Genomic DNA, 27,499 nt, shown 5'->3' on the forward strand with positions numbered 1-27,499 from the left:
TCACCCTTAAAACAATTTTATTCAAATCCAATGTATTTTCCACATAGATTCCACTTCAAAATACGGTGACAAATTACATTGAAACGACACTAAAATAAAAGCCCAGAAGAAAGCATGAGTATCTATGCATCTCTGCAATTAGCCTATAATTACACTTGGAATTGAAATTGGGAAATCAAACATTTGCAGATTATTCCAAATTTACACAACAAACAAACACCAGCGAGAATATCCTAACATGGATTGCAATAAATGTTTTATTACAAGCAATAATATCCACAACTTTTCATATATCGTATTCATTTCACATCCAAAAGGAAAATAAATATTCTGAATAGCGTGTTAAAGCGAATCATCGACAATGAAAGTAGCACTAGAAAAATACCTCTAAGTATATATAGACAAAATGGTTATTTAAAATGTCGTTAACAAAATGTCCTGGGTCGTGTTCAGTAGAAGAAGAAAACGGACCGAAACGGGGAGGGACTACCTGAAGTTGTCTAATAAGAAACTAATTACATGGCAAATTGTTTTGCTACAGTGTGCACTAATGAATACGACCCTGTTGTCTTAGCAATGCTGTTATGGATAATTGCAGAGGCTGGTCTGAATATTGATGTTTGCTAATGACACACTCATCCCACTCGTAGTTACCAGTGTGAGTCATTCTCTGCTCTCTGCCCGGAGTGGCATATAGCTGTATGCCACTCCAGACAGAGAGTCTACAATTTTGAGAAATACTTTCTGTTTGTACATACAGAGATAGGATAGGTATTTAGGTATAGGTATTGGATAGGTATTTCAATTACTTTTGAGTATTATGTCATTTGTATTTGAAAATACTGAAAGTGAATTTGATTTTTATTACCAGACTATCACTACACTCACTCTCATTCGCAAGTGATTTTCTTTCAAACACCTTTGTGCATCCACCTACACCCTCTGATGGCTCGTAGTAATATATGGTATCTCCTTTTTGACACCAATGCAGCGAAGTTTTGAATAATATGCGGCCACAAAGCTCTGAAGATTAACATTCAGAACTGTGCCAATTGTCTAAGCAATAGATACTGTTCATAGAGTGTTAGCCAAGGTTCACAGGCTGTTTTATAACTCATTTAAAGGGGCTGCCTGTAAATGTATTTTCTGTATTTTGAAAATACAAAATACATGTATTTTCATCAAATACATTTGTTGGCACCAGTATTTTGTGGTTCATTACAATGCATTGGTCTTTAGGGTATTTTATGTTTTGTAACAGATACATTTTAATGTTTCTTTGCCCACCTCTGTGTACGTAAATTACCAGGCAAAATTTTGGACACACCTACTCATTCAGGGGGTTTTCTTTATTTTTACTATTTTCTACATTGTAGAATAATAGTGAAGACATCAAAACTATGAAATAACACATATGGAATCATGTAGTAACCAAAAAAGTGTTAAACATATCAAAATATATTATATATGGGAGATTCTTCAAAGCAGCCACCCTTATCCTTGATGTCAACTTTGCACACTCTTGGCATTCTCTCAACCAGCTCCATGAGGAATGCTTTTTCAACAGTCTTGAAAGAGTTCCCACATATGCTAAGCACTTGTTGGCTGCTTTTCCTTCACTCTGCAGTCCAACTCATCCCAAACCATCTAAATTGGGTTGAGGTCAGGTGATTGTAGAGGCCAGATCATCTGATGCAGCACTCCCCTTTTTGGTCAAATAGTCCTTCCACAGCCTGGAGGCATGTTGGGTCATTGTCCTGTTGAAAAACAAATGATAGTCCCACTAAGCCCAAACCAGATGGGATGGCGTATAGCTGCAGAATGCTGTGGTAGCCATGCTGGTTAAGTGTGCCTTAAATTCTAAATAAATCACAGACAATGTCACAAGAAAAGCACCCCTCACCATCACACCTCCTCCTCCATGCTTCACGATAGAAACCACACATGCGGAGATCATTCATTCACTTACTCTGTGTCTCACAAAGACACGGCAGTTGGAACCAAAAAATCTAACATTTGGACTCAATAGACCAAAGGATAGGTTTTCACCGGTCTAATGTCCATTGCTCGGGTTTATTGGCCCAAGCAAAACTCTTCTTCTTATTGTTGTTGTCCTTTAGTAGTGGTTTCTTTGCAGCAATTCGACCATGAATGCCTGATTCACGCAGTCTCCTCTGAACAGCTGATGTTTAAATGTGTCTGTTACTTGAAATCTGTAGAGCATTTATTTGGTCTAAAATGTCTGAGGCTGGTAACTCTAATGAACTTATCCTCTGCAGCAAAGGTAACTCTGGGTCTTCCTTTCCTGTGGAGGTCCTCATGAGAGCCAGTTTCATCATAGCGCTTATGTTTTTTGAGACTGCACTTGAAGAAACGTTCAAAGTTCTTAAAATGTTCTGTATTTTACTGACCTTCATGTCTTAAAGTAAAGATGGACTGTCATTTCTCTTTGCTTATTTGAGCTGTTCTTGCCATAATATGGACTTGGTCTTTCACCAAATAGTGCTATCTTCTGTATACCACCCCTAACTTGTCATAACACATTTGTATTTGTATTTGCATTTATTATGGATCTGTCAAAGCAGCAGCTACTCTTCCTTGGGTCCAGCAAAATGAAGGCAGTTTATACCATTTTAAAAACATACAATACATACACAGATTTCACAACACAATGTGTGCCCTCAGGCCCCTACTCCACCACTACCACATATCTACAGTACTAAATCCATGTGTGTGTATATCGTGTGTGTGTGTGTGTGCCAATGCTTGTGTTGCTTCACAGTCCCCACTGTTCCATAAGGTGTTTTTTATCTGTTTTTTAAACTCTAATTTTACTGTTTGCGTCAGTTACTTCATGTGGAATAGAGTTCCATGTAGTCAAGGCTCTATGTAGTACTGTGGTCCTCCCATAGTCTGTTCTGGACTTGGGGATTGTGAAGAGACCTCTGGTGGCATGTCTTGTGGGGTATGTATGGGTGTCCGAGCTGTGTGCCGATAGTTTAGACAGACAGCTCGGTGCGTTCAACATGTCAATACCTCTCACAAATACAAGTAGTGATGAAGTCAATCTCTCCTCCACTTTCAGCCAGGAGAGATTGACATGTATATTGTTAATATTGGCTTTCTGTGTACATCCAAGGGCCAGACCTGCTGCCCTGTTCTGAGTCAATTGCATTTTTCCTTTTTCCTTTTTTGTGGCACCTGACCACACGACTGAACAGCAGTCAAGGTGCGACAAAACTAGGGCCTGTAGGACCTGCCTTGTTGATAGTGTTGTTAAGAGGGCAGATCATTGCTTTATTATAGACAGACTACTCCCTATCTTAGCTACTAATGCATCAATATGTTTTGACAATGACAGTTAAAATCTAGAGTTACTCCAAGCAGTTCAGTCATCTCAATTTGCTCCATTTCCACATGATTACAACATTTAGTTGTTTAGCGTTTAGTGAGTGTTTTGTTCCAAATACAATGCTTTTAGATTTCATTTTATCATCAATTTCTCTCAGCCAATCATCAGTCCTGTGTGTAAGTGCTGTGCTTGCTGAGTGTCGTTCCCTATAAGATTGCTGAAATTCTGTTGTCAATTTGTTTACTGTGAAATGGCATTGTATCTGGTCAAACACCATTTTTTCCATTAGTTTACTAAGGGTTGGTAACAGGCTGATTGGTCAGCTATGTGAGCCAGTAAAAGGGGGCTTTACTATTCTAGTAGGCTTAAATTGAAGATGTGGCAAATGGGAGTGGCAATATTGTCTGCTATTATCCTCAGTAATTTTCCATCCAGATTGATTGGCTCAAATGATTTGCTCAAACGCATTAAGAAGGAAATAAATCCCACAAATGAACTTTTAACAAGGCACACCTGTTAATTGAAATGCATTCCTGGTGACTTCCTCATGAAGCTGGTTTAGAGAATGCCAAGGGTGTGCAAAGCTGTCATCAAGGCAAAGAGTGGCTACTTTGAACAATCTCAAATATAAAATACATTTGAATTTGTTTTAACACTTTTTTGGTTACTACATGATTCGATGCGTGCTATTTCATAGTTTTGATGTCTTCACTATTATTCTACAATGTAGAAAAAAAAGAAGAAAAAAAAGGAAAAACCCTTGAATGATTAGGCGTGTCCAAACTTCTGACTGGTACTGTACGTGGTTTAATATGTTTGTTCATTTCAGTCTATGGGTGTGTGTGTGTATCATTTGTTTTACTGTGTTCACACTCCCAGGAGTATCCCGGAAAACAAAGTATCCTGGAGGACTGTGAGTGCTGAGCCTGTTCCGTTGTCGACGAAAATGGACACATACTCCCCCGCCTGCAAGCCAGAACATAAAGGGTTAAAGACCATCAGTCACTCCGCACTCTACTCTCAATCCTTTCACCAAGAGCAGTGTTTATGCTCATCTATCACTCTGCCTGCCAGTATCATTCCTGGCAAATAAGGTAATTGCACATAATTGTCAAAGTATATGTCTTTATCTGGAGATGAGAGTGTTGATAGGAGTGTGTGCAGATATCAGATTGTTGTGAATGGGGGGCCATATACATGTTTAACTCAATACTGTGTTTGTGTGTGCGTGAACGTGTAATAATACCCTGTGTGTGTGAGAGAGAGTATATTACCTGTATGTAAAGGGTTCCTGTCAGTAAGACGCTGAAGACTCCTGAACTACCCACCCCTGTCACCGAATCCAGAGACCTGGAACATTCAGAGGCATAGCTCAGGAAAAACAGGCAGGAACAACTGGCAATGATTGAATACATCTCTGTTTGTGTGTGTGTGTGTATGTGTGCGTGCAGCGTGTGTACTAGTACTCACACATTGCTCTGGCATAGGGACTCAATGCAGATGGAAGCCTTCACACTATCCTTCATCCTGGCTTGTGACCTCTCATTGGGCTCTGAGAACACACACACACACACACACACACACACACACACACACACACACACACACACACACACACACACACACACACACACACACACACACACACACACACACACACAGGTCAGTGGCAACCCATCATTCAGGGCAGGTGGGGCCTGCCTTGTTTTTGTCGTTGCCTGTTTTGCTTATTATTTTGGCAATAATACGTGTCACATATCAGTTTGCAAACAATGTTAAAAAATAAATGTAATTGAGTTAATAAAGTTGCATACACACATGGTCTCCTTTTTTGCTTTTTTGAGTAAGGCAGGTGTGTCAGGGTAAATGCAAGTGTCTCAGCCTAGCCGAGTGATTTCTGTGGTGGTGGGGCGAGCCAGCAGAAAATACAGAGCGTTGCGTCTGATTGGCTCAGTTTTCTGTCATGATTGGCTCAGTTTTTCGTCACTCATGGGACAGTACGTCATCCCCAATTCTAAGGTCAGAGCTCAAATATTTTATCCCCTTGGGTTCTGCCATAGAGTTATATTAGATGTGCCCATCCAAGAAGGCTCAAGGTCATTGGCCACAGATAGAATGATATCAAATCACGTTATATTTACAGTAGCTTGGATTGGACTGATCATGTCAGCATCTTACTTTCAAAGTCTTAGCTAAGCAGTCATCAAATCAAAGTTTATTTGTCACTTGCATCGAATACAACAGGTGTAGTAGACCTTACAGTGAAATTCTTACTTACAGGCTCTAACCAATCGTGCGAAAAAAAGGTGTGTGTGTGTGTGTGTGTGTGTGTGTGTGTGTAGGTAAGTAAAGAAATAAAACAACAGTAAAAAGACATTTGAAAATAACAGTAGCAAGGCTATATACAGACACCGGTTAGTCAGGCTTATTGAGGTAGTATGTACTGTACATGTAGATATGGTTAAAGTGACTATGCAAATATGATGAACAGAGAGTAGCAGTAGCGTAAAAAGAGGGGTTGGCAGGTGGTGGGACACAATGCAGATAGCCCGGTTAGCCCGGTCATCAGTTGTCATCAAGTAGACAATTGACTGGCAAATCCTTGTCATATGAAGAGAAATTATAGATAAAACATATCGGTCCTCATCGGCCATTGTACATAAAGATTACACAACAAGTTTGAAATCGCAAATTCAACAATGAGTCGTTTGGAAGGAATCAGTGGCTAATTGCAAGCGTTGCAAAGAAACCACTAAGGTTAGCCTGCTATTCAATGCCAGACATTGATGACACGTTTGATGACAAAATATGCCAACTTAGGACCGCTGCGCCACCTTCACAAGTTGAGTCCAAAAATGTATTGTATGCTGTTGCATAAATGATGTAATACGCAAGGGAGAAATGTATACTGTAGCTAAGAAAGTAATACTTAGTGTATGTTGTGTAGTAAGCTGTTAGTAGCTCATGTGCCTCACCCTAATCATTTGGTGTATTTTCACCAACGCGGTATTGTAAACACATCGCTCGTGGCCCAGTGTATGCTTGTTTGGCTACTTTTTTTTGTACAGCTTTGACAGTGCTACTGATCGTAGTTGTGGGGCTTGTGGTGCTTGGCGTCAAATAGTGTTATATGATGTGCATTTCTTTTTGACACGCAAAGACCCAAATGGCATTCAATGTGCCTCACCCTAATAACTCTGTTCTATTTTCACCTCTTAATTTTGCCTACTGTTCTAACTTGGTGGTGCACAAATAGCCTATAACCTATTTTTGAGAAATGTAATCATTGAATATTGTAAGAGCTTCCATTGTCTGTTTATATGCCCCATTTATTTATCCTACCGTTCTGTCGTGTACAGGGAGTACACTGTAAGAACAGCCCATGTTCTGAATTCTGTCGCTGTACATTTCAAAAGTGCTGAACAAATAGTTATATTAACTACGTCCGCCATCGATTGCTCATTAATGTCTTCATCGAAGTTACGGATTATGTGATAGTTTGTACATCTCAATTGTCACTAGAAACCACATTTGTTTAAGCAAGTCTGCCATATCAGCTATGGTTTTATGTGTAGTTGTTTTGCTGGCATGCATCCCACTTCTTTTTTCTCTTCACCAAGATTAGCTAAAATGGCCACTGACAGATGCATACACATTGCAGTGGTGGTATGGGGTGGTTTCTGAAGAAAGACCCCACCCCTGTTCCTCAGAACTGGCCAGGCCTTATCTTCTCAACATCTGACACTGATTGGCCAGGGCAGTGCCTAGGCCACTTCTGATTGGTGTAAGCCAATGACACACCCAAAACATTCAAACCGTTTTTTGCCTTGCTGCCATCTTCACTTCTTTACTTGGCCTCTTGCAGGCAAAAAATAAGGTCAGATATATTTCTAGGTTACAAGGGAAAAGCTACTTAGAGAAAAATATATACTGTACATTGCTATGGAGTTATTGTAATGTTGATTTGTATTTGATCTGTTGTGGAGATTTCTTTTGTATGGTTTCCCATCGTTTTTCTTCTTTCCTTGATAGTCTCCTCTCTCCGTCTATCCATCCCCCTCTCTCACTCCCTAGCCACTCCCCAGCTCCTATCTTCCTAATTTCCTTGTCTAACCACTTTTCTACCCCTCGTTATATCTCTGTTTTCTATCCATTTGTCCTCCTCCCTCTTGAACCTCTTCCTCTTGCTCCCTCTTTTTGTGTTATGGGAATCAATTCAGCCCCAATGTACTGCAAACCCCCTCACCACCATAATTTATCACTTTGGTATGGGCCGGTGTGGAAGTCTCACCTATGAGAAGGCTGGCGGTGAGTTGGTAGAACCCGGAGACGGGAGCCGTGTAGCGGCCACTGCTAGAGTTGAAGCCCTGGCCCCTCTGGAGGCTCTGCTCAGTGTCCGAGACCTGGAGGAGTGAAACAGGGAGACAAAGGTCAATGGTCAAGTGATACTGCCTTAACTAAAATATAAACCATTTAACCTTGGTCGTATTTGGCAATTTTTTCCCATGCTTTTGAGGGATATAAGGTGTTCTAATGATGTAATATTACTGTGCATGTGTGTGCACGTGCATGAGTTTATTGTAGCGTGTGTCTACTCATACAGTTGAAGGCCTGGGGCTCCAGTGAGTTGTGTCTGTAACCATATGCATGTGTGCTTGTGAGTGTGTGCCTGCGTTGGCATATTTATGCATGTTTGAGTGTGTGTGTGTGTGTGTGTGTGAGCGATTCACTCACACTGCTGAATGGCTGCAGCTCTAGCAGACTGCGGCGTGGCACGGTGAGGGGGTGGTGCAGGCGGCAGTGGAAGGCGGTGGCCACACGGGGAGGTCGCTCACAGAGCAGACAGGGTCCACCAGCCATCTCTGAGGTAGAGGGAGAGAGTTCCTGTGATCAGTTGACCTATTTCTTTCTTTTCAAGAGAGACAGAGACAGATTCCCCTCAGTTCATTAGTGCACTATATAGGGAATAGGGTGCTATTTGAGACGCACACAGAGACTATTCATGGCTTTCACCTACCCAGCCAAGGCAGATCAATGACTGGATAGGTGAACACCTTCAAGGAAGGAAAGAAGGAAAGGATGCATTGTCAAAGTATTTGAAAAATACATTTAGATTAGGTTGGTACTGTATGAGTTTTCTGTAATGGCAAGAGGAGGGGAGATGAGTGAGATTCATGTGGATTGAGGGAGTGAGTGTCAGAATAATCAAAAAGGTTGTGAAGTGAAAGACAGAATTGTTTTTGTGTTGTTTATATTCTTAAATAGAATATATGTTTGAGTTTTGGTGTGTGAGAGGTGCTGTCTTACATTGCTTTTTGAATTAAGAATCTGAGAGTGCTGTGGGCATGCCTAATATAAATATATTTGAGATTGATCTGTGTGGATGTTTGCGATAGCTTCCGATAGCTAATCTTCCGATTAATATATATATATATATATTTACATTAAATGCATTATGCATTGTGAGTTGAATGCTGTAACACAGAATGAAACAATTAATACAAGTCCCATGATGGTAGTGAATGCCCATGACTGCTTATCACTTATTAACCATCAGTTATTCATATTACTTTACTTTAATAAAAAATATATTTTGTATATTAGATTTGTTTTATTTGATGACTTTATTATTTGATTCCAAGTCATCATCTCATCTCTAAAGAGATGTTGCCTATGCTGTCTGACACTATCACTATTTTAGTAGTTCTTCAAAGTAAATAAGGCATACTTTTAATGACTGCTCAATACCAACTATCAATCACTTAGATGATGTATTTTCAGGTAGAGATACCTCAAAGAAACTGCTTTCTATGCATCCCCTCTTGATTACGCATTCTTCTGTCCCTTAGCAGGCATAAAAGAAACAGTGGATTATGGCTATTGTAATTAATTATCACATGTTGTGCACTAAACTATGTAGAACATTGGTCTGTTGGATACTACAACTCCCAACTGTTCAGGCATGATCTGGTTTATCTCTAGAAAAACTGTAGTGAAATGTGTGCATTGAGCTCACAGAAAAAAACTGAATGAAATGGAATTAAAATAATTGAACTATCCAATATCTGTCAATTAGTTGTTTAAAAACTGAAAAATAACTGACATTTCGGTTAATTGCTCAGCATAATCTCTTGCTATTCTATACATTTTGTCATGAGGCTGTGAGAAGATTTTTTTTTTTTAAAGCTAATTTCCTGATATTCTACACATTTTGCAATGAGGCTGAGAGAAAATGCACATTTCCTGTAATTGTAAATATTTAAGGCCTGTTCATATGCTACCTGGAGGGGGGGGGGGGGACCTCCAGAAGGCCTGTGGGGGTGTGTGGTACACCAGTGGTGTGAATATATATTTGTTTGAATATCAGCAGTTTGTGTGTGAGTTTAAGTGTTGAAGAGTATGTTTTAGTTTGAGTGCTAGTGTCTGTAGCGTGTCTGCGAGAGTGTATGTACGGCGCCACCCTGCTCGGCTGTGTGAATAGAAGTCTTTATGTTTTAGAGGGCTGTGAGAACAGCCTGCAGTTCCCGGAGAGCACAAACAGACCCGTGTCTACTCACATGGCAGCCTGCCAACTCTCATTCCACACACGGACAGTTATTACAAACACAGAAATGCCAACTGGAAACATACGCACATACCTCATACACACGTACTCACGCACGAGCACACACACAAAGTAACAAAGGCACACTAGCGAGTCTGGAGGAATCTGAGGAATTTTACGGCCAAGTCACATCCACGTTCCGGAAAATTACCTCTATTAAGGGATCAGACCAGCCCACAATCAGACAAACAGCCTCCCAAGCATTTTATAGCCTACATTCACCCACATTGTTTAGAAAGACCAACTGTAACCAATACATAAAATGTAGTGGCTGTGCATTGTTATGCAGCAGGTACTGAGTTATGCTGTGTTTGTAGTGTGAATATACTGCATGCACCGCAGAGTATGTATTCCGTATATTGTTTTCAGCAATTGTAGTATCTTAGGGTTAGGGCTATTTTTTTCCCATATCAGATGACAGTTTTCAAGCTCTGGCTGCATTCGATAACCAAGATATAAATCATAATTCAATAATCCTGTTGCAAAAAATAAACAATTGTGATCTCTGATTCAAACAACTAGCACTGTGGGTTCTGCTTTAGAGTCGGGTGTGGTTTTTCTTCAATATCAAATTGATAGCTTTTTATGGATTTCATGGTCGAGTCCATTGTTATGAACGTTCTCAGTGGCCACTGACTCCCAACTTTGGTGCCCACTAGTTTTAAACGGCTAGTGTTGATTTCGTAGTTGCTTAAAAATAAGATGTCATTGCTAAAAAAGACAAATAATTAATAGGTACCTCCTTGTCATCATTATGATGTCCTCAGATCAGTGGAAGATGGTGCCATTTATGATTAGGGAGGACTATCTTTTTATGTATTAGCATGGCCTTATTTCTATAAAAAAATATTGGATGACTGTCATTCATATTCCATTCACACAGTTCAAATATTTGAATTTGCCCTATACCCATCATGATGTTGCTACAACCTAGTCTATAAAAAAATGTGTGAACTAGGCCTTTGTTACTCCTCTATTAGCGGAGAAAAATACGCCTTAGTTGCAAAATGTCCTCCGGCTACACCATGGTGCTTCTCTAGATGATGCTGTTTGTATTTGTATTTATCCTGGATCCCCATTAACAGCAAAATTAAGGCAGTTATACACATTTGAAAAACATTACAATACATTCACAACACACTGTGCTCCCAGGCCACTACTCCACCACTACCACATATCTACAATACCAAATCCATGTGCACGTGTGTGTACAGTGCTTATGTTATTGTGTGTGTGTGTATGCATGTGTCTATACCGATGGTTTAGTAGCACGTTTTCATCTTTCATTAAAGATGTGTATAAATAACCACGCTGCATTTTGGTCCTCCTCTCCTTCCCAGGAAGAAAACCGTTACAGAATCACCCACCACAACAGGACCAAGCGGCGTGGTGACAGGCAGCGGCAGCAGGAGCAGCACAAGGAGGAATGGACATGGGATGATGTGTTGGACGGCAAGGGTTGCTACACACGGGAGGAGATCCTGGCGGGAAAGGATCGCCTCCCATGGGAACAGGTGGAGGCAGCTTGGAGAGCAGAGGCAGCCGGAGAGAGGAGCCGGCGACACGAGGGAACACGGCTGGCAAGGAAGCCCGAGAGTCAGCCCCAAAAATGTCTTGGGGGGGAGGCACGGCGAAGCCAGGTAGGAGTCCTGCGGCAACTTCCTGTGCTTACCTGGGGGCGAGAGAGACCGGGCAGGCACCGTGTTATGCTGTGGAGCGCACGGTGTCCCCAGTGCGGGTGCATAGCCTGGTGCGGTACATACCAGCTCCTCGTATCGGCCGGGCTAGAGTGGGCATTGATTCAGGTGTCATGAAGCCGGCTCTACGCATCTGGTCTCAGTGCATCTCCTTGGGCCGGCGTACATGGCACCAGCCTTACGCATGGTGTCCCCGGTTCGCTTGCACAGCCCAGTGCGGGCTATTCCACCTCCCCGCACTGGCAGGGCGACCGGGAGCATTCAACTGGGTAAGGTTGGGCAGGCTCGGTGCTCAAGTGCGCCTGCACGGTCCGGTCTATCCAGTACCACCTCCACGCACCAGCCCTCCGGTGGCATTTCCCCACACCAGGCTTCCTGTGCGTGTCCTTGGCCCAGTACCACCAGTGCCGGCACCATGTACCAGGCCTGCAGTGCGCCTCGCCTGTCCAGCGCTGTCAGAGCCTTCCTCCTCTCCAGCGTCGCCTGAGCTGCCCGTCTGTCATGAGCCGCCAGAGTCTCCCGTTTGTCATGAGCCGCCAGAGCCTCCCGTCTGTCATGAGCCGCCAGAGTCTCCCGTCTGTCATGAGCCGCCAGAGTCTCCCATCTGTCATGAGCCGCCAGAGTCTCCAGTCTGTCATGAGCCGCCAGAGTCTCCCGTCTGTCATGAGCCGCCAGAGTCTCCCGTCTGTCATGAGCCGCCAGAGTCTCCCGTCTGTCATGAGCCGCCAGAGTCTCCCGTCTGTCATGAGCCGCCAGAGTCTCCCGTCTGTCATGAGCCGCCAGAGCCGCCAGTCTGCCAGAATCCGCCAGATCCATCAGTCTGCCAGGATCCGCCAGAGCCGCCAGTCTGCCAGGATCCGCCAGAGCCGCCATTCAGCCAGGATCCGCCAGAGCCGCCATTCAGCCAGGATCCGCAAGAGCCGCCATTCAGCCAGGATCCGCCAGTCCTGAGCTACCTATCAGTCCTGAGCTACCCCTCAGTCTTCAGCTACCCCTCAGTCTTGAGCTACCCCTCAGTCCCGAGCTACCGCAGTCCCGAGCTACCTCAGTCCCGAGCTGTCCCTCAGTCCAGTGGGGCCCTTTGTTAAGGTTACTAGGTCAAGGTCGGCGGCGAGGGTCACCACTCAAGGGACGCTAAGTAAGCGGATTAAGACTGTGTTGGAGTGGGGTCCACGTCCCGCGCCAGAGCCGACACCGCACCTTTGGGGGGGGGGGGGGGGGGGGGGGGTACTGTCACGCCCTGGCTTTAGTATTCTGTGTTTTCTTTATTATGTTGGTTAGGCCAGGGTGTGACATGGGTGATTTTTGTGTCTTGTTTTGTCTAGGGGTTTTGTAGTCTATGGGGTTGTGTTCAGTTGAGTGTTCTAGGTAAGTCTATGGTTGCCTGGAGTGGTTCTCAATCAGAGGCAGGTGTTTATCGTTGTCTCTGATTGGGAACCATATTTAGGCAGCCATATTCTTTAGGTATCTTGTGGGTGATTGTTCCTGTCTCTGTGTTTTGCACCAGTTAGGACTTTCGGTTTTTCCACGTTTTCTTATTTTGTATAGTGTTCACGTTTTCATCTTTCATTAAAGATGTGTATAAATAACCACGCTGCATTTTGGTCCTCCTCTCCTTCCCAGGAAGAAAACCGTTACATGGTTGTGTTGCCTCACAGTCCCCACTGTCCCATAAGATGTATTTTTATTAGTTTTTTAAATCTAATTTTACTGCTTGCATCAGTTACATGATGTGGAATAGAGTTCCATGTAGTCATGGCTCTATGTAGTACTGTGCGCCTCCCATAGTCTGTTTTGGACTTGTGGCATGTCTTGTGGGGTATGCATGGGTGTCTGAGCTGTGTGCCAGTAGTTTAGACAGACAGCTCGGTGCATTCAACATGTCAATACCTCTCATAAATGTGACCGACCGGCTCAAATCGGTCTTATGTAGAAACATTTGAAATTGTGTATTTTACATTTGACATTTTACAAAATGTAGAGACTCAGAGCTACAAAATTGCATATCATACACTACAGTTGAGGAACAATGGGAAAGCAATTTTGCTTTGAAAGTTGATAAACTTGTAAACTCACTTTTGAGAAAATGGCCTTTGAATCTTTTAGTACTACTACTGGAGAGCTCTTCCTTGTCTACACCCATTCAGCATTGTTCACACACTCTTCAGCTTTAGCCCCACCCATCTCTTTAAGGGTTGATCCGAGCGCTCTCTACTAACAACAGAAGTCAAGCTAACTTGCTAGCTACTTCCAGACAAATGACAGAACAGCTCACTGAACAACAGCTCACTGAACATTACTCGCCCTAGCAGAGCTGGTTAGGCTGTTATGTTTTCCAGAGCGTTGGTGACTGCAACTGTGCTGTCAGATTGTCCATTCGGAAATTCAAAACGTGTCGTTCTCGGAGCGTTAAGAGCTGGACGCTCTGGCCGATGAGTAGGGTTGATCCGAACGAACGTTCTGACCTCACAACGGCAGTCATGCACCCAAGATAACTGACTAACATTGGATAACTTGCTAGCTACTTCCAGACACATAATGAGAGAACACCCCACTCTGACCATTTGAGCCCTAGCAGAGCTGGTTAGGCTGTTTTCATGTTATTAACCAGAGCGTTGGTGACTGTAACTGTGCTGCTGGCAACAATTTATGCTTTTTACGTTTTTTCTACGTTTACTGACACCAGTCATATTCAACGGGTGTTGAGAGCTCGTAAATTCATCAGCTATTCTGCGCTCTGGCACACTCAGACGAGAGTGCTCTGAAATTGGAGTAGATGGCCAGACTGAATTTATAAACGCACCCCAGATTGTTACTTGCGTAGTGGGGTCTTTTGTTAAGACATGTAGCTAGCTAGGTAAACAATGAGCCATAATCACATCTCATGAAGTTACTACCCAGCTTGAATCTGCAGGTAACTGACCAACCAGGTTCAATGTTAGCTAGCTAACATTAGGCATTAACTAGCTAAGAAAATGGCTCTGAGATACGAATAATAAGGTCATACATGTAACATTAGCTAGCGAGCCAGCCAGCTAACGTTAGCAATGGTAAACAATGAACCATAATCACAACTCATGATGTTACTACACTGCATGAATCTGCATGTAGCTAACCAACCAGGTTGAATGTTAGCTAGCTAAAATTAGGATAAAGCTAGCCAAGAAAATGGCTCTTTCTATTAAAATTAGAAACCCGTAATATCTGAAAATGTAACTAGGTAGACTATATTACATCATTCATGGATGGACGTGTCTCCTGTCGGATGCCATGGTTGCCCTTAGTTTGAAGTTGTAATCCGGAGATAGGTGTTTTCTCCATCTCCTTAGCTATCATACTCGAATTCCACTGATTTCAAAACTCGAACCTCCAGAATGTCGAGAGCAACACTAAAGCAGTTTTAATACATGATACATGAAAAAGCTGTGTTAGACAGAATTACCTACTGACCAGCTTAAATAGACAGAAGTGTTGCAGACCAATCCAAACTCATCTCTCGGCATGTCCAGCCCACTCATTACTCAGCCAACCATGGCTAGTGGGAAGGTTGGTGTCTTTTTATGTGGCTAAACCAACTAGACTTGTGATTTAACAATTGTATTTGTATTTACAGATGGCATACAAGTTTGTTATTAAGGCACATGAATGTTCACATGTTCGAGGAGGCATTTCTACCAAAAAATGCATTGTGATTCAAAAAAGTTTACATTCAAACGGCTCTCCTGTGAAGTAGTGACCCGCCTGTAGGACCTGCCTTGTTGATAATCCTGTTAAGAAGGCAAAACAACGCTTTATTATGGACAGACTTCTCCCCATTTTAGCTACTACTGCATCAAATATTTTGACCATGACAGTTTACAATCCAGGATTTCTCCAAGCAGTTTTGTCACCTCTTAATTTCCCCATTATGTATTACAAGTTGAGGTTTAGTGATTTGTCCCAAATACAATGCTTTTAGTTTTAGAAATATTTAGGACTAATTCATTCCTTTCCACCGACTCTGAACTAACTGCAACTCTTTGTTAAGTGTAGAAGTCATATCAGTCGCTGTAGTAGCTGACGTGTACAGTGTTGAATCATCCGCATACATAGACACACTAACTACACACGTCGTTAGTAAAGATTGAAAAAAGTTAGAGGTCTAGACCGCTGCCCTGGGGAATTCCTGATTCTACCTAGATTATGTTGGAGAGGGTTCCATTTAAGAACACCCTCTGTGTTCTGTTAGACAGGTAATTCTTAATCCACAATATAGCAGGGAGTGTAAAGCCATAAACACAAGTTTTTCCAGCAATAGACTATTATCGATCATGTCAAAAGCCGCACTAAAGTCAAACAAAACATTCCCCACAACCATCCATTTCTCTCAGCCAGTCATTTGTGTAAGTGCTGTGCTTGTTGAATGTCCTTCCCTAAAAGCGTGCAATTTGTTTACTGTAAAATAACATTTTATCTAGGCAAACACAATTTTTTCAAAAAGTTCACTAAGGGTTGATAACAGCCAGACTTATTTGCCTCATCCATCTCAAACATACAATTTTTCAATTCCTCATCAATCCACGGGATTTAACAGCTTTTACAATCCTTTTCTTAATGGTGCGTAATCATGTGCCTATGAACCAGATTTATACTGTTTGCACTGTGGTGGTTTGCCCTAGTAGGAAGTTCACTATGTGCAGCTCACCCTGCACTAACATACATACGTAGAAGTAGTAGAAGTAGATATGCTCATGTTATGTATGTTAGTGCAGGGTGAGTTGCACATAGTGGACTTCCTACTAGGGCAAACCGCCACAGTGCTAACAGTATAAATCTGGTTAATAGGCACATGATTACTGCATACAATAGCTGTAGGATCAGCAGAGGAATTCAGAGCAGTAAGAGGTACATAAATTAGGTTACTTACATTGTGTCTGCCAAGGCTCCTAGTATAATGTACATTTGCTGAAGCATTATGACAACTCTGTGTCACAATTGTAGGGGTTTACTGAGCTGGACTTGGGTCATTGATATGTCATTGTCTCAATGTAGCCTTATAATGCTGTGAAAGGATCCAGGTACACAAATGATTTGGATGGATCCCATCTTCCTTATAAAACATGTTTTGTTTCCAAAAGGTATCAAAATTGTCAACAAACGTTACACTCATTGAGCTGCAATAATCACGTAGCCAGTTGTGAAGAGAAAGAATCCTGCTAAAACGTTCAATGCCACAATTCAGAGAGGGCACAGGGCCAGATATGATGGGTCTTTTGTTAGTGTTTAGCAGAGACACTAATCAGCTTTTGTAAATCCAGTTTCAACTGTTCAGAGCTGCACTTCATAATGTCATTAAAACCCACATGGACTACGATAGAATCAATTTCCATGTCCTGACGTAGTACATTTGGGAACTGGTAAGTAATGTTAATTACTTGCGCTCCTGGATAGGACATTGTTTTTGCACCGAGAGCTGCCCAAAATCATGGCTGGTGAGAAGGACAAGAAAATCCGACGGCTCCCACACTTCACAGGATTTGGAGAACCCTTTATGGACAGGTGAGAGGCAGGATAACCTGAGCACATTGCTCCTGGCGCCTGGTGCAGGCTTCCGACAGATGGAGAAGCCCCGGTCGATCCATAGCAGGTTACCAAGATCGACTTAGAAATCGTAGGAATAGGCACTGAACCGCAGACACAGGTGCAGGAAGATCAGGCTCCAGTACAGCGGAACTATTTGTTGTTTGTATCCGCTTTGGGCCTCTCATTGGGAGTGTAGACTGCTTTGCGAGAGGCCGCTGTCTTCGGCTTCCACAGCTTGTGACATGCAACCATCGTTGATTGCCATGTTCCTCTTGCTGTGCTCCATCGACTCCGCTATCAGATGGGGGAGGAAAGGCAGGAGATGGCTCCCCTGGTGAATCAACTCCAGGCAACACCGGCCAGTATGATAACAACAAACGATAAGGTGGAGATGTATCCAACAAGCGTGAAAGCCGCCGAGCCACCAGTGTAGAAAAGGTAAACATTCCACTCTGCGTTTGCTCCAGTTTCTTATGTAGGCTGGCGACCTGTGTGATCAAGGAAGCCACCTCCAGCCTATAATTCTCGGCAAGCAAACAATTGCCACATTGGAACTCTGAGTGATCCAGTTTGTCCCGAAACAAAGCGTAGTAGATACAGCTCCTAGAGCACTGGAACTGTACATGTATTACTGTGGATAAAGAGGGCTCCATTGGAAAACTCATGGGACTAACTTCGTTCGCTTGATGACTAGCAGTTTAGCAAATCTGTCAAGCAGGCTTCAACCTGTCTGTTAAGCAGGATTCCGGGACATAAAATAGCGGTCCTAGCTGTTAAAAGCTAATCCATGCTAATCCATGCAAAAACAAGTTCAGTATTTATATTTAATGAATATTGGTTGTGTTTTAGTCAAAAATGACATGTTTTCAGCATACAGTTTTCAGCTGCGGTGTTGAGGCTACTGTTTTAATCAGTTATTTGGTGACGTGAATATATTTTGTATTTAGTATCTAAAAACGATCTAAAAACTTTTTGAATGTTTCACCCCCAATTTGTTTTTCACTGAATAGGCTGGTCCTCCCCTTCCTCCTCTGAAGAGCCTCCACTGCATCAGCCATATGCCTAAAGTATATATATGCCGCCATTATCTAGCAACTATCGTCGTAGAAACCTAGCAATGCTAACATGCTCTTTACTTAATTTTAACTATGTAACATTATACTTTTTCCAAAGTAAAACTGATGACATCATAATGCTGATTAAGGGTTTGCCTACTTTAGAAATGTCATCTTATTTCCAAGCTACACTTTACTATAAGAGAATGCATTGCGTGGAGCTGTATGCCAGTTTGGAGTCCGAGAACTTGTGCAACAGAGTTAAGAATGTACCATAAGCTCACGCGACAGCTAGCTTGACATGTCGCCGATGGAGCCATCCAGGAGGTACCTTTTGAGTTGCTCAACCCCATGCAACGGAACAGGGACAGCGTCTGGACATAAACACGACACGAAAAACAATGCTACTACAGGGAACATCACATAGGAGCAACTATATATGCAGGGGCAGTCAACAAAGAGAGGTAGTCCAGGTGAGTCCAATGAGCACAGCTGCATGTAATGATGATAACAGGTGTGTATGATGACGGGTAGCCTGGCAACTTCAAGCGCAGGGAGGGGGAGCAGCTGGTGGACTAGTAACTGAAAAGTTGCAAGTTTGAATCCCCAAGCTGACAAGGTACAAAGCTGTCGTTCTGCCTCTGAACAGGCAGTTAACGAACTGTTCCTAGGCCGTCATTGAAAATAAGAATTTGTTCTTAACTGACTTGCCTAGTTAAATAAAGGTATAAAAAAAGTTTTTTTTAAATTGTGAGCTGCCGGAAGGCAGTGGTCGAAGCAGCGAGCTCTGTCTCAGAGCCTCATGTGTTTGCACCCAGTACTGGGCGATATCATGACCAGGCTGAGCCCACAAGTTAATTGCATTTATTAAAATCTTTTCCAGAAGTAAAACGAATAGTCTGATAATTTACACATCAAAGAAAAGTGTCTCAGCGCAACAGAATCATCTTTGGATAGGCTCAAATTAATAAATATTTTGACAGCATTGTGAAATGAAATATTAAATCCACACAATACAGGCTTTAAATCCACACCAAAGAACATAACTATAATGATAGGCTATGTATAATTTAACTATAAAATGTGGATGAGCATTTACACTGGAGGAAAGTTTACCGTTCTATAGTAGGCCTACATCTGTCATTCAATTGATGGCCCAAATCAGCTCATCAACTCAGCCAGGGAAACACAGTAGCCTATTATCGGTTATAACACCTTTCATTATTGTCACAAGTCAGGTTCTCCCTTGAGTGTACTACCTGAGGTTCCCACTGGAGAAGGAGCCATTCCTTGAGAGGGTAGGGGGGTCCTGTTACAGGTCAGGTTCTCCCTTGAGTGTACTACCTGAGGTTGCCACTGGAGAGCACCCTTGGGTTACATCTGGTATCCAGGTGACCCTAATTGGGCTTATTGGGATCACCTGCTGGATGACTATTTAGGTTCCTCTGTGGACTGGACCAGTTGCTCAGGTCTCATGTTATGTTCAGTGTTTTCGTGTGCCCTTGCTTTGTTGTTTTGCTATGAAGACCTTAAGTAAATATTCTGGATGTACCCTTACCTCTGTCTGCTGTGTTTCTCTGCACCTGGGTCTGAGTTTGTACTAGCACCATTGTCAGCAATCAAACATTTGTTACAAATGGCAAAGCTTCACCCAGGAGATTAGGGTTTTTGATCATCCCATCAGTGGCTGGAAGGCTGCTCAGACTCATTATGCTTCGGCAGGGCAGCCGGAGCATAGCTGATCACACCATTGACTTTCGGACGCTCGCAGCTGAGAGAGGTTGGAATGTAGAGGCACTTCACTCAGTCTTTCTGAACGGACTCAGCGAGGTTCTCAAGGACGAACTGGCTTCCCGGGACAACCCTGACACTCTAGAGGAGCTTATCGTTCTGGCCATCTGGATTGACAACCAGCTTCGGGAACGTCGTCATGAGAGGACGGAGGGGTTCGGAGTTGGTTCCAGTGTTTCGGGCCCCACTAAGGGAGTCGACTCTTCATTTGTTCCACTGCCGTATGCTGGGCCTGCTTATCCTATCATCAGGGTTCTCAATTCGGCAATGGTTCTCCTTCATATCCTTCAGAGGAGCCGATGCAATTGTGGAGTGAGCAGACTTTCCGCTCTGGAGAGTCAGATAGTCTCCTGCGGCCGATACGGTACACACCTTGCTTCCGGCCAACCTGCGGTAGGACAATGAACAGTTGGACATTCACGCTTTCATAGACTGTGGGGCTACCGGCTGTTTTCTGGATCGCACATTAGCTTGCCCACAGAGGCTGCCACTCACTAAGCTGGACACTCCATTGTCAGTCACTGCGCTGGATGGTCAACCCCTAGGGTCTGGGAAGGTGAAGCAACTCACCATGCCTATTCAGCTACGAGTTCTGCATGACCATGTGGATCTTATCCAGTTACATCTGGTGGACTCTCCTGAGCTTCCCCTGGTTCTTGGACATCCATGGCTTTCCACCCATAATCCTACAATTGACTGGCCTTCAGGAAGAGTTCTGGAATGGAATCCTTCATGCCAGTTCACCTGCCAGCAACTCTGTCCACACCTTTCCAGCTCTGCTCGTCTGGAGACCTCCGCTCCTGTTCCTCTGGCTGGGAATGACAAGCCTGACCGTTCCCGCGTACCTCGGGATTACTGGGATTTGGGGCAGGTCTCCAGCAAACAAAAGGCCAGCAAACTACCACCTCACAGACCCTATGATTGTGCCATCAACCTCCTGTCCGGTACCACTCCTCCGAGAGGAGGGCTGTATTGTCTCTCAGGTCCAGAGACTGCAGCCACGAACGATTATATTGAGGAGGTGCTGGCGGCTGATTTTATTCGATTTTATTCACTTCACCTGCAGCTGCGGGTTTTTCTTTGTTGGGAAGAAGGATGTGGGATTACGCCCCTGTATTGATTACCGGATTTAAATAACATTACCATCAAGAACCTTTACCCCCTTCCCCTTATGTCATCAGATTTTGAGAGACACCAGGAAGCTACGGTTTTCTCTAAATTGTATTTACAGAACGCGTACAAGCTGGTGTGCATCAGACAGGGAGATGAGTGGAAGACAGCGTACAACACTCCTAATGGGCATTATAGACTTACTAATGCTCCAGACGTTTTCCAGGCCCTGGTAAATGATGTGCTGCACGACATCCTTCACCAGTTTGTGTTTGTGTACCTGGATGATGTCCTCATCTTCTCCAAGTCCATGGTTGAACATGTCCAACATGTCCCGCCAGGTTCTCCAAAGACTCCTCGCTCATCACTTGTTCGTGAGGCCCGAAAAGTGTGAGTTTCACGTTCCTCAGATCTCCTTCCTGGGGTATATCATGTTTCAGGGCTGTATACTGATGGACTCCCAAAAGGTAGGAGTGATGGTCAACTGGTCGCAACCGTAAAGGGATGTTCAGATGGAGGGCTCGGAACCACCTAACATACTTTTTGTTCCTCTTGGGGCACGGTCCAAGGTTCTTCAGTGGGCTCACTGGTCGCATCTCACCTCTCATCCAGGAGGGCAGTGAACACTGGAGTTTTTGAGAAGGAGGTTTTTGTGGCCCTCAGTGAAGGCGGACACTCGGACCTTTGTGTCCGACATGAGCCCGGAACAAGACTCCTCGTCAGTAGCCTCTGGGGTTTCTTCATCCGCTGCCAACACATTCTCAACCATGGTTCCATCTCTCTATGGATTTCAACACGGGCCTTCCATCCTCAGAGGGACACACGGTCATTCTGGTCGTTGTGGACTGCTTTTCCAAGGCGGCACATTTCATTCCGCTGACTAAACTCCCATCTGCCCGTGAGACTGCTCAGCTAGTTTTCCGCCTTCACAGTCTTCCTCTGGACATAGTCTCCGACCGGGGCCCCCTGTTTGCCTCCAGATTTTGGAGGGAATTTTCTACTCTTCTGGGGTCATCAGCCAGTCCTCAGGTTATCACCCTCAGTCCCATGGTCAAACTGAGCAGGTGAATTAGGATCTGTCCCCCAACCCCGCCACTTGGGAGTCAGCACCTTCCCTGGGTGGAGTATGCACACAACACTTTCCAGTGTTCTGGCCTGTCATCATTCCAGGTGTTGTACGGTTGCCAGCCCCCCCTGTTTCCAGATCAGGAGATTGAAGTGATGGTTCCGTCAGGACCTGGAAGAGGGCTTGGTCAGTGCTCCGGAGGTCCTCAGCTCGGGTTCAACAACAGTCCAACCGTCATCGCCATCCGTGGTGTTCAGTCCTCTGGTTCTGGCCACTCGGCCTCCACCTCGCATGATATCAGGACAGCCAGCCTACACGGTGTGATGCATCCTCTCCAGTCGTCAGTTCCGGCGAGGGACTCAGTATCTCGTGGACTGGGATGGTTACGAGCCTGAGGAACGTTCCTTGGTTCCAGCCCGGGACATTTTGTACCCCAGATTAATTCAGGACTTCCATCGACGCTCAGCTACCCCTGGTGGAACGTCAGGAGCCATTCCTTGAGAGGGTAGGGGGGTCCTGTTACAGGTCAGGTTCTCCCTTGAGTGTACTACCTGAGGTTGCCACTGGAGAGCACCCTTGGGTTACATCTGGTATCCAGGTGACCCTGATTGGGCTTATATGGATCACCTGCTGGATGACTATTTAGGTTCCTCTGTGGACTGGGCCAGTTGCTCAGGTCTCATGTTTTGTTCAGTGTTCTCGTGTGCCCTTGCTTTGTTGTTTTGCTATGAAGACCTTAAGTAAATATTCTGGATGTACCCTTACCTCTGTCTGCTGTGTTTCTCTGTGTCCAAGTTCGTACTAGCACCATTGTCACAATTATGTGACGATTAATAGGCTAACGTGTAGCCTACAGAATGTAGCCAATTGGAATATAATCAAATATGGGGCCTATTGCAACCACCGATTGCTCTAGATTATCGCCACCTGATGTCTCAATAAACCATCAATACGCTCTAATTTCCCCCGCACAGCTGATCACAACTGTCACCATTATTGGTCACCTCATTACCGCGTCCTAAAATATTATATCGGTATTACTGTAGTCCTGCTTGCAACCAAAGTCTTTTAAGATATGTTCATCCTCTGGTTGGTATTGTAATTGGAACAACTGAGACCTTTTTGAACAGACTAATGGCGATGTATCTATATGACAAGCATTCTATACAATAGAAACAAAGTATTTAATTGTTTACCACAGCAAACCTACTGTATGTACCCAACGTTTTGTATGAATGGAAACTCATGTTGGTGTGGCCTATTGTTATCAGTGTTCCCTTTTTATGTTATCCCAAAGTGTCTGGCATGCTAATTTATTATCAAGATCGGGGTAAAATATCCCTGGACTGTCCATATTTGAAATGTGTAAATATATCAAGCCAATCTTTCAGTTCTTTGTGCCAGAAGGGCCAGAATCGACACGATAGGCCTGTAACCGCTAGACCACCCCAGGCCATGATTGAACAAAATTTGAACCTTAGGATACACTTAACACTATGTCGTAGCCTAGTGGAGACCAATAACTGGTTGACATCCAGGTCTGTCCCTTAATTTCAGAGACTGCCATTGGTCTGTTCTTACGTACCTCTCAGTCGTAGCTGGAACTCCTGCATCAGCTCTTCCTGCTGAGGTAACAGGGGGGCGGGGGGGCCGGGTGGCCCTTGAGGGCCTGGTGGTCCGGGGGGGCCCGGTAGACCATGCTACAGACAGAGACAAAAAAACAATTATGAAACCAGTCCTCGATGATCAGTCCTCAAAGAGGGAATATCTAAGGGCTTCTACATCTAAAACTGATTGGTTACAGTTATTCTCGATGGGAGGCAGCTACAGAGCTTATTGGTGATACGAGAAAACTGAGGATGGATCAGCAACATTGTAATTAATCCACAATACTAACCTACATAACAGAGTGAAAAGAATAAAGAATAAAAATATTCCAGAACATGCATCTTGTTTGCAATAAGGCATGAAAGTAAAACTGTAGAAGATGTAGCAAAGAAATTAACTTTATGTCCTGAATACAAAGCTTTATTTTGGGGGCAAATCCAACACAACACACACTGAGTACAACTCTTCATATTTTAAAGCATGGTCATCAGCAACGACTAGGGAGTTATTTAGGATTAAAAGAATAAAGCTAAGCACAGGCTAAATCCTAAAGGAAAACCTGGTTCAGTCTGCTTTACAACAGACACTGGGAGAAAAATTCACCTTTCAGCAGGACAGCAAGCTAAAACACGAGGCCAAATATACACTAAAGTTGCTTACCAAGATGACTATAAATGTTCCTGAGTGGCATTAGTTACAGTTTTGACTTAAATCGTCTTGAAAATCTATGGCTGAAAATGGCTGTCTGATCAACAACCAACTTGACAGAGCTTGAAGTATTGTAAAAAATAATAATGGGCAAATATTGTACAATCCAGTTGTGCAAAGCTCTTAGGGACTTACCCAGAAAGACTGTCAGCTGTAATCACTGCCAAAGGGGATCCTAACATGTATTGACTCAGGGGTGTGAATACTTATGTACATTTTATATTTCTGTATTTCATTTTTAATGGATTTGTTAACATTTCTAAAAACATGTTTTCACTTTGTCATTATGGGGTATTGCGTGTAAATTGGTGAAAAAAAAGATTTAATCCATTTTGAATTCAGGCTGTAACACAACAAAAATGTGGAATAAGTCAAGGGGTATGAATACTTTCTGAAGGCACTGTATATATACTGAACAAAAATATTAACGCAACATGTAAAAGTGTTGGACCCATGTTTCAGGTACTGAAATAAAATAAATGTTCCATACCCACAAAAAACGTTTACATCCCCGTTTGTGAGCATTTCTTCTTTGGCACGATAATCCATCCACAGGTGTGGCATATCAAGAAGCTGATTAAACAGCATGATCATTTCACAGGTGCACCTTGTGCTGGGGACAATAACTAAAATGTGCACTTTTGTCACACAACACGATGCAACAGACTTCAAGTTTTGAGGTAGTGTGCAATTGGCATGCTGACTGCAGGAATGTCCACCAGAGCTGTTGCCAGAGAATTTAATGTTTATTTCTCTACCATAAGCCTCCTCCAACGTCATTTTAGAGAATTTGGCAGTATGTCTTCACAACCGCAGAACACGTGTAATCTCGCCAGCCCAGGACCTCCACATCTGGCTTCTTCACCTGCGGGATCGTTTGAGACCAGCCACCCGGACAGCTGATGAAACTAAGGAGTTTTTCTGTCTTTAATAAAGTATTTTGTGGGGAAAAACTCATTCTGATTGGCTGGGCCTGGCTCCCCAGTGGGTGGGCCTATGCCCTCCCAGGCCCACCCATAGCTGCGCCGCTGCCCAGTCATGTGAAATCCATAGATTAGGGCCTAATTCATTTATTTCAATTGACCAATTTCCTTATATGAACTGTAACTCAGTAAAATCTTTGCATGTTGTGTTTCTGTTTTTGTTCAGTACTTATATAAGCCAGAATGTGAATGTACCTGTGTTAGCTAGCTTGTACCTGTGTTAGCTAGGCTTGTATTAGCCTACTGTGTAGATCTGTGTGGGTTTCCATTTGTACATCTACTCACCTTAGATGCCCTCTTTGGGGGCTTGGTCTTCTTGTTCTCTCCTTTGTTGGAGTTGTGTCTGAAGACGAGCCAGGAGTTACGAGGACTGACGATGGCCACATCTGAGGAGACAGTCTCCTGCAATTACAATGAGTTACTACTACCATGAATGTTGAAAAATATCCCCTTAAACCTTACGGACTGTAACCACTTGGTCCTCACACTGAACAGCAATATCATAATATTTACCACCGCAATTATATATGACTCACAACCTTATACCCATCATAACAGTCATTCATCAAGTCAGACACATACTGCCATTTGGAGAGAGAAAAAAACATGTTTAACTGTTAATGTGCGATTATGTGTGTACATGTGAGAGACGTATTGCTAACGGTGTGTGTGAAAATAGAGACGTACCGGGCTCTCCGTACTGCCAGTGTTATTCTCTCCCTGGTTCTCCTGACTCTTTTCGCTCTGTGCAGCACAAAAAGTCACCAGCAGCACCATTAGGAGGGGCAGCAGCAGGAGCCCTCGTACCCTGCTTAAGGTTCCCCTGCCCTGGGCCGTATGGGGCAGCATGGTGGGGAAGGGCTGGAGGGCTGATGGTGCTCCTTCCAGGGACACAGCTCTTCAGCTCGCCTGTCTTAGGCACCCATACTACGGAGATGATAGATCCTCAATACAGTTGCTCTGGTTTGCTGCTGGTTAATGGTAATAGGATTGTAGTCAAAGTTTAGAAGAATCACCGGCCTTCAGTTCTGTGGTAATTATTTTGGGGGGTTAAGTTGGCAGTATAGTTCCTCAGGTTAGTTTTCGAAGAGTTCCTGCTCCTGTGGAGGCCCCGTGATGCCACTATGTTGCGTTTTGTCTGTCTATGTCACTCTGTGCGTAGTAATACCAACCCATATGACGCTTTAATGTCTCTCCATGCCTCTTTATCTTCTTTGTTTCTCTCCGTTTCTGTTGATATAAACGTTTTGATTTCAGCGTGTCGAATACTTACTGCATATGTTGCATGCAAACTTGTTTGAGAAATTCGGTGTGTGTGGTATAGCCAATGTGTGAGACATAAATACTGTGTGTGTGGCACAGGCAGGTTTTCTGTCTTTGAATGTGTGTATGTGCGTAACAATTTTACTCTGTGTGTGGTATTGGCACAGTGGGTGGTATTAATTCTCTTCTTTTGCCCTCCTCTGTCTAGCCACTCTTTTTCCCTTACTCGTTCACTGCCCTGTACTCTCTCTTCTCTTGCTCCCTCTCACTCTGTCTTTCTCTCCCTCTCTTCGCAATAGCAGTTTTCCTTTGGTTGTCGGTTTAATTAGGGTGTCCTGTTCCCAGATAGATTTCCAACTTGTCTTGACTTCAATCCATATTCCTTGGGCTCAACACGCTGCTCCAGTGTAATGGCTGTGTTTGGACGGATTCTGTTTGTAGATCTTTCTCTCTCCAAAGCAATTTTTTTTTATCTTCCTCTTGTTGAAGACTCCTCCTCCTCCCTCCCTCTTTAGTGGGCTCCTCCTTCACTCTCACTCTATCAGCCTCTTGATCTTGAGCTGTCACTCTTTCCAGCTGTAGCCCTGTTCCTCTTGTCTGCCTAGAGTCATTCTGTCTCTCTTTATCTCGCTCCCTCCTCCCTGTGTTCTTTCCCTGTCTCCGTTCTTTGTTTGTGGTCTCTTTCATTCCCTCCCTCTCT

The 27,499-nt window shown here is 43.7% G+C and overlaps 1 protein-coding gene across 1 annotated transcript; it reads right to left on the reverse strand.

The window, feature by feature from the left end:
* On the reverse strand, window positions 1–27,499 carry si:ch1073-184j22.1 (erythroferrone). Its single transcript, XM_029642029.2, has 8 exons — window positions 26,224–27,499; window positions 25,822–25,938; window positions 23,823–23,937; window positions 8,087–8,214; window positions 7,644–7,755; window positions 4,823–4,904; window positions 4,627–4,702; window positions 1–4,318 (listed from the first exon to the last, which is right to left on the reverse strand). Exons 1-8 carry the CDS (start codon window positions 26,383–26,385, stop codon window positions 4,220–4,222), a joined length of 891 nt encoding a protein of 296 aa, XP_029497889.1. The 5' UTR covers window positions 26,386–27,499; the 3' UTR covers window positions 1–4,219.

The sequence above is a fragment of the Oncorhynchus nerka genome, linkage group LG9b, assembly GCF_034236695.1.
Source record: "Oncorhynchus nerka isolate Pitt River linkage group LG9b, Oner_Uvic_2.0, whole genome shotgun sequence".
Lineage (NCBI taxonomy): Eukaryota > Metazoa > Chordata > Actinopteri > Salmoniformes > Salmonidae > Oncorhynchus > Oncorhynchus nerka.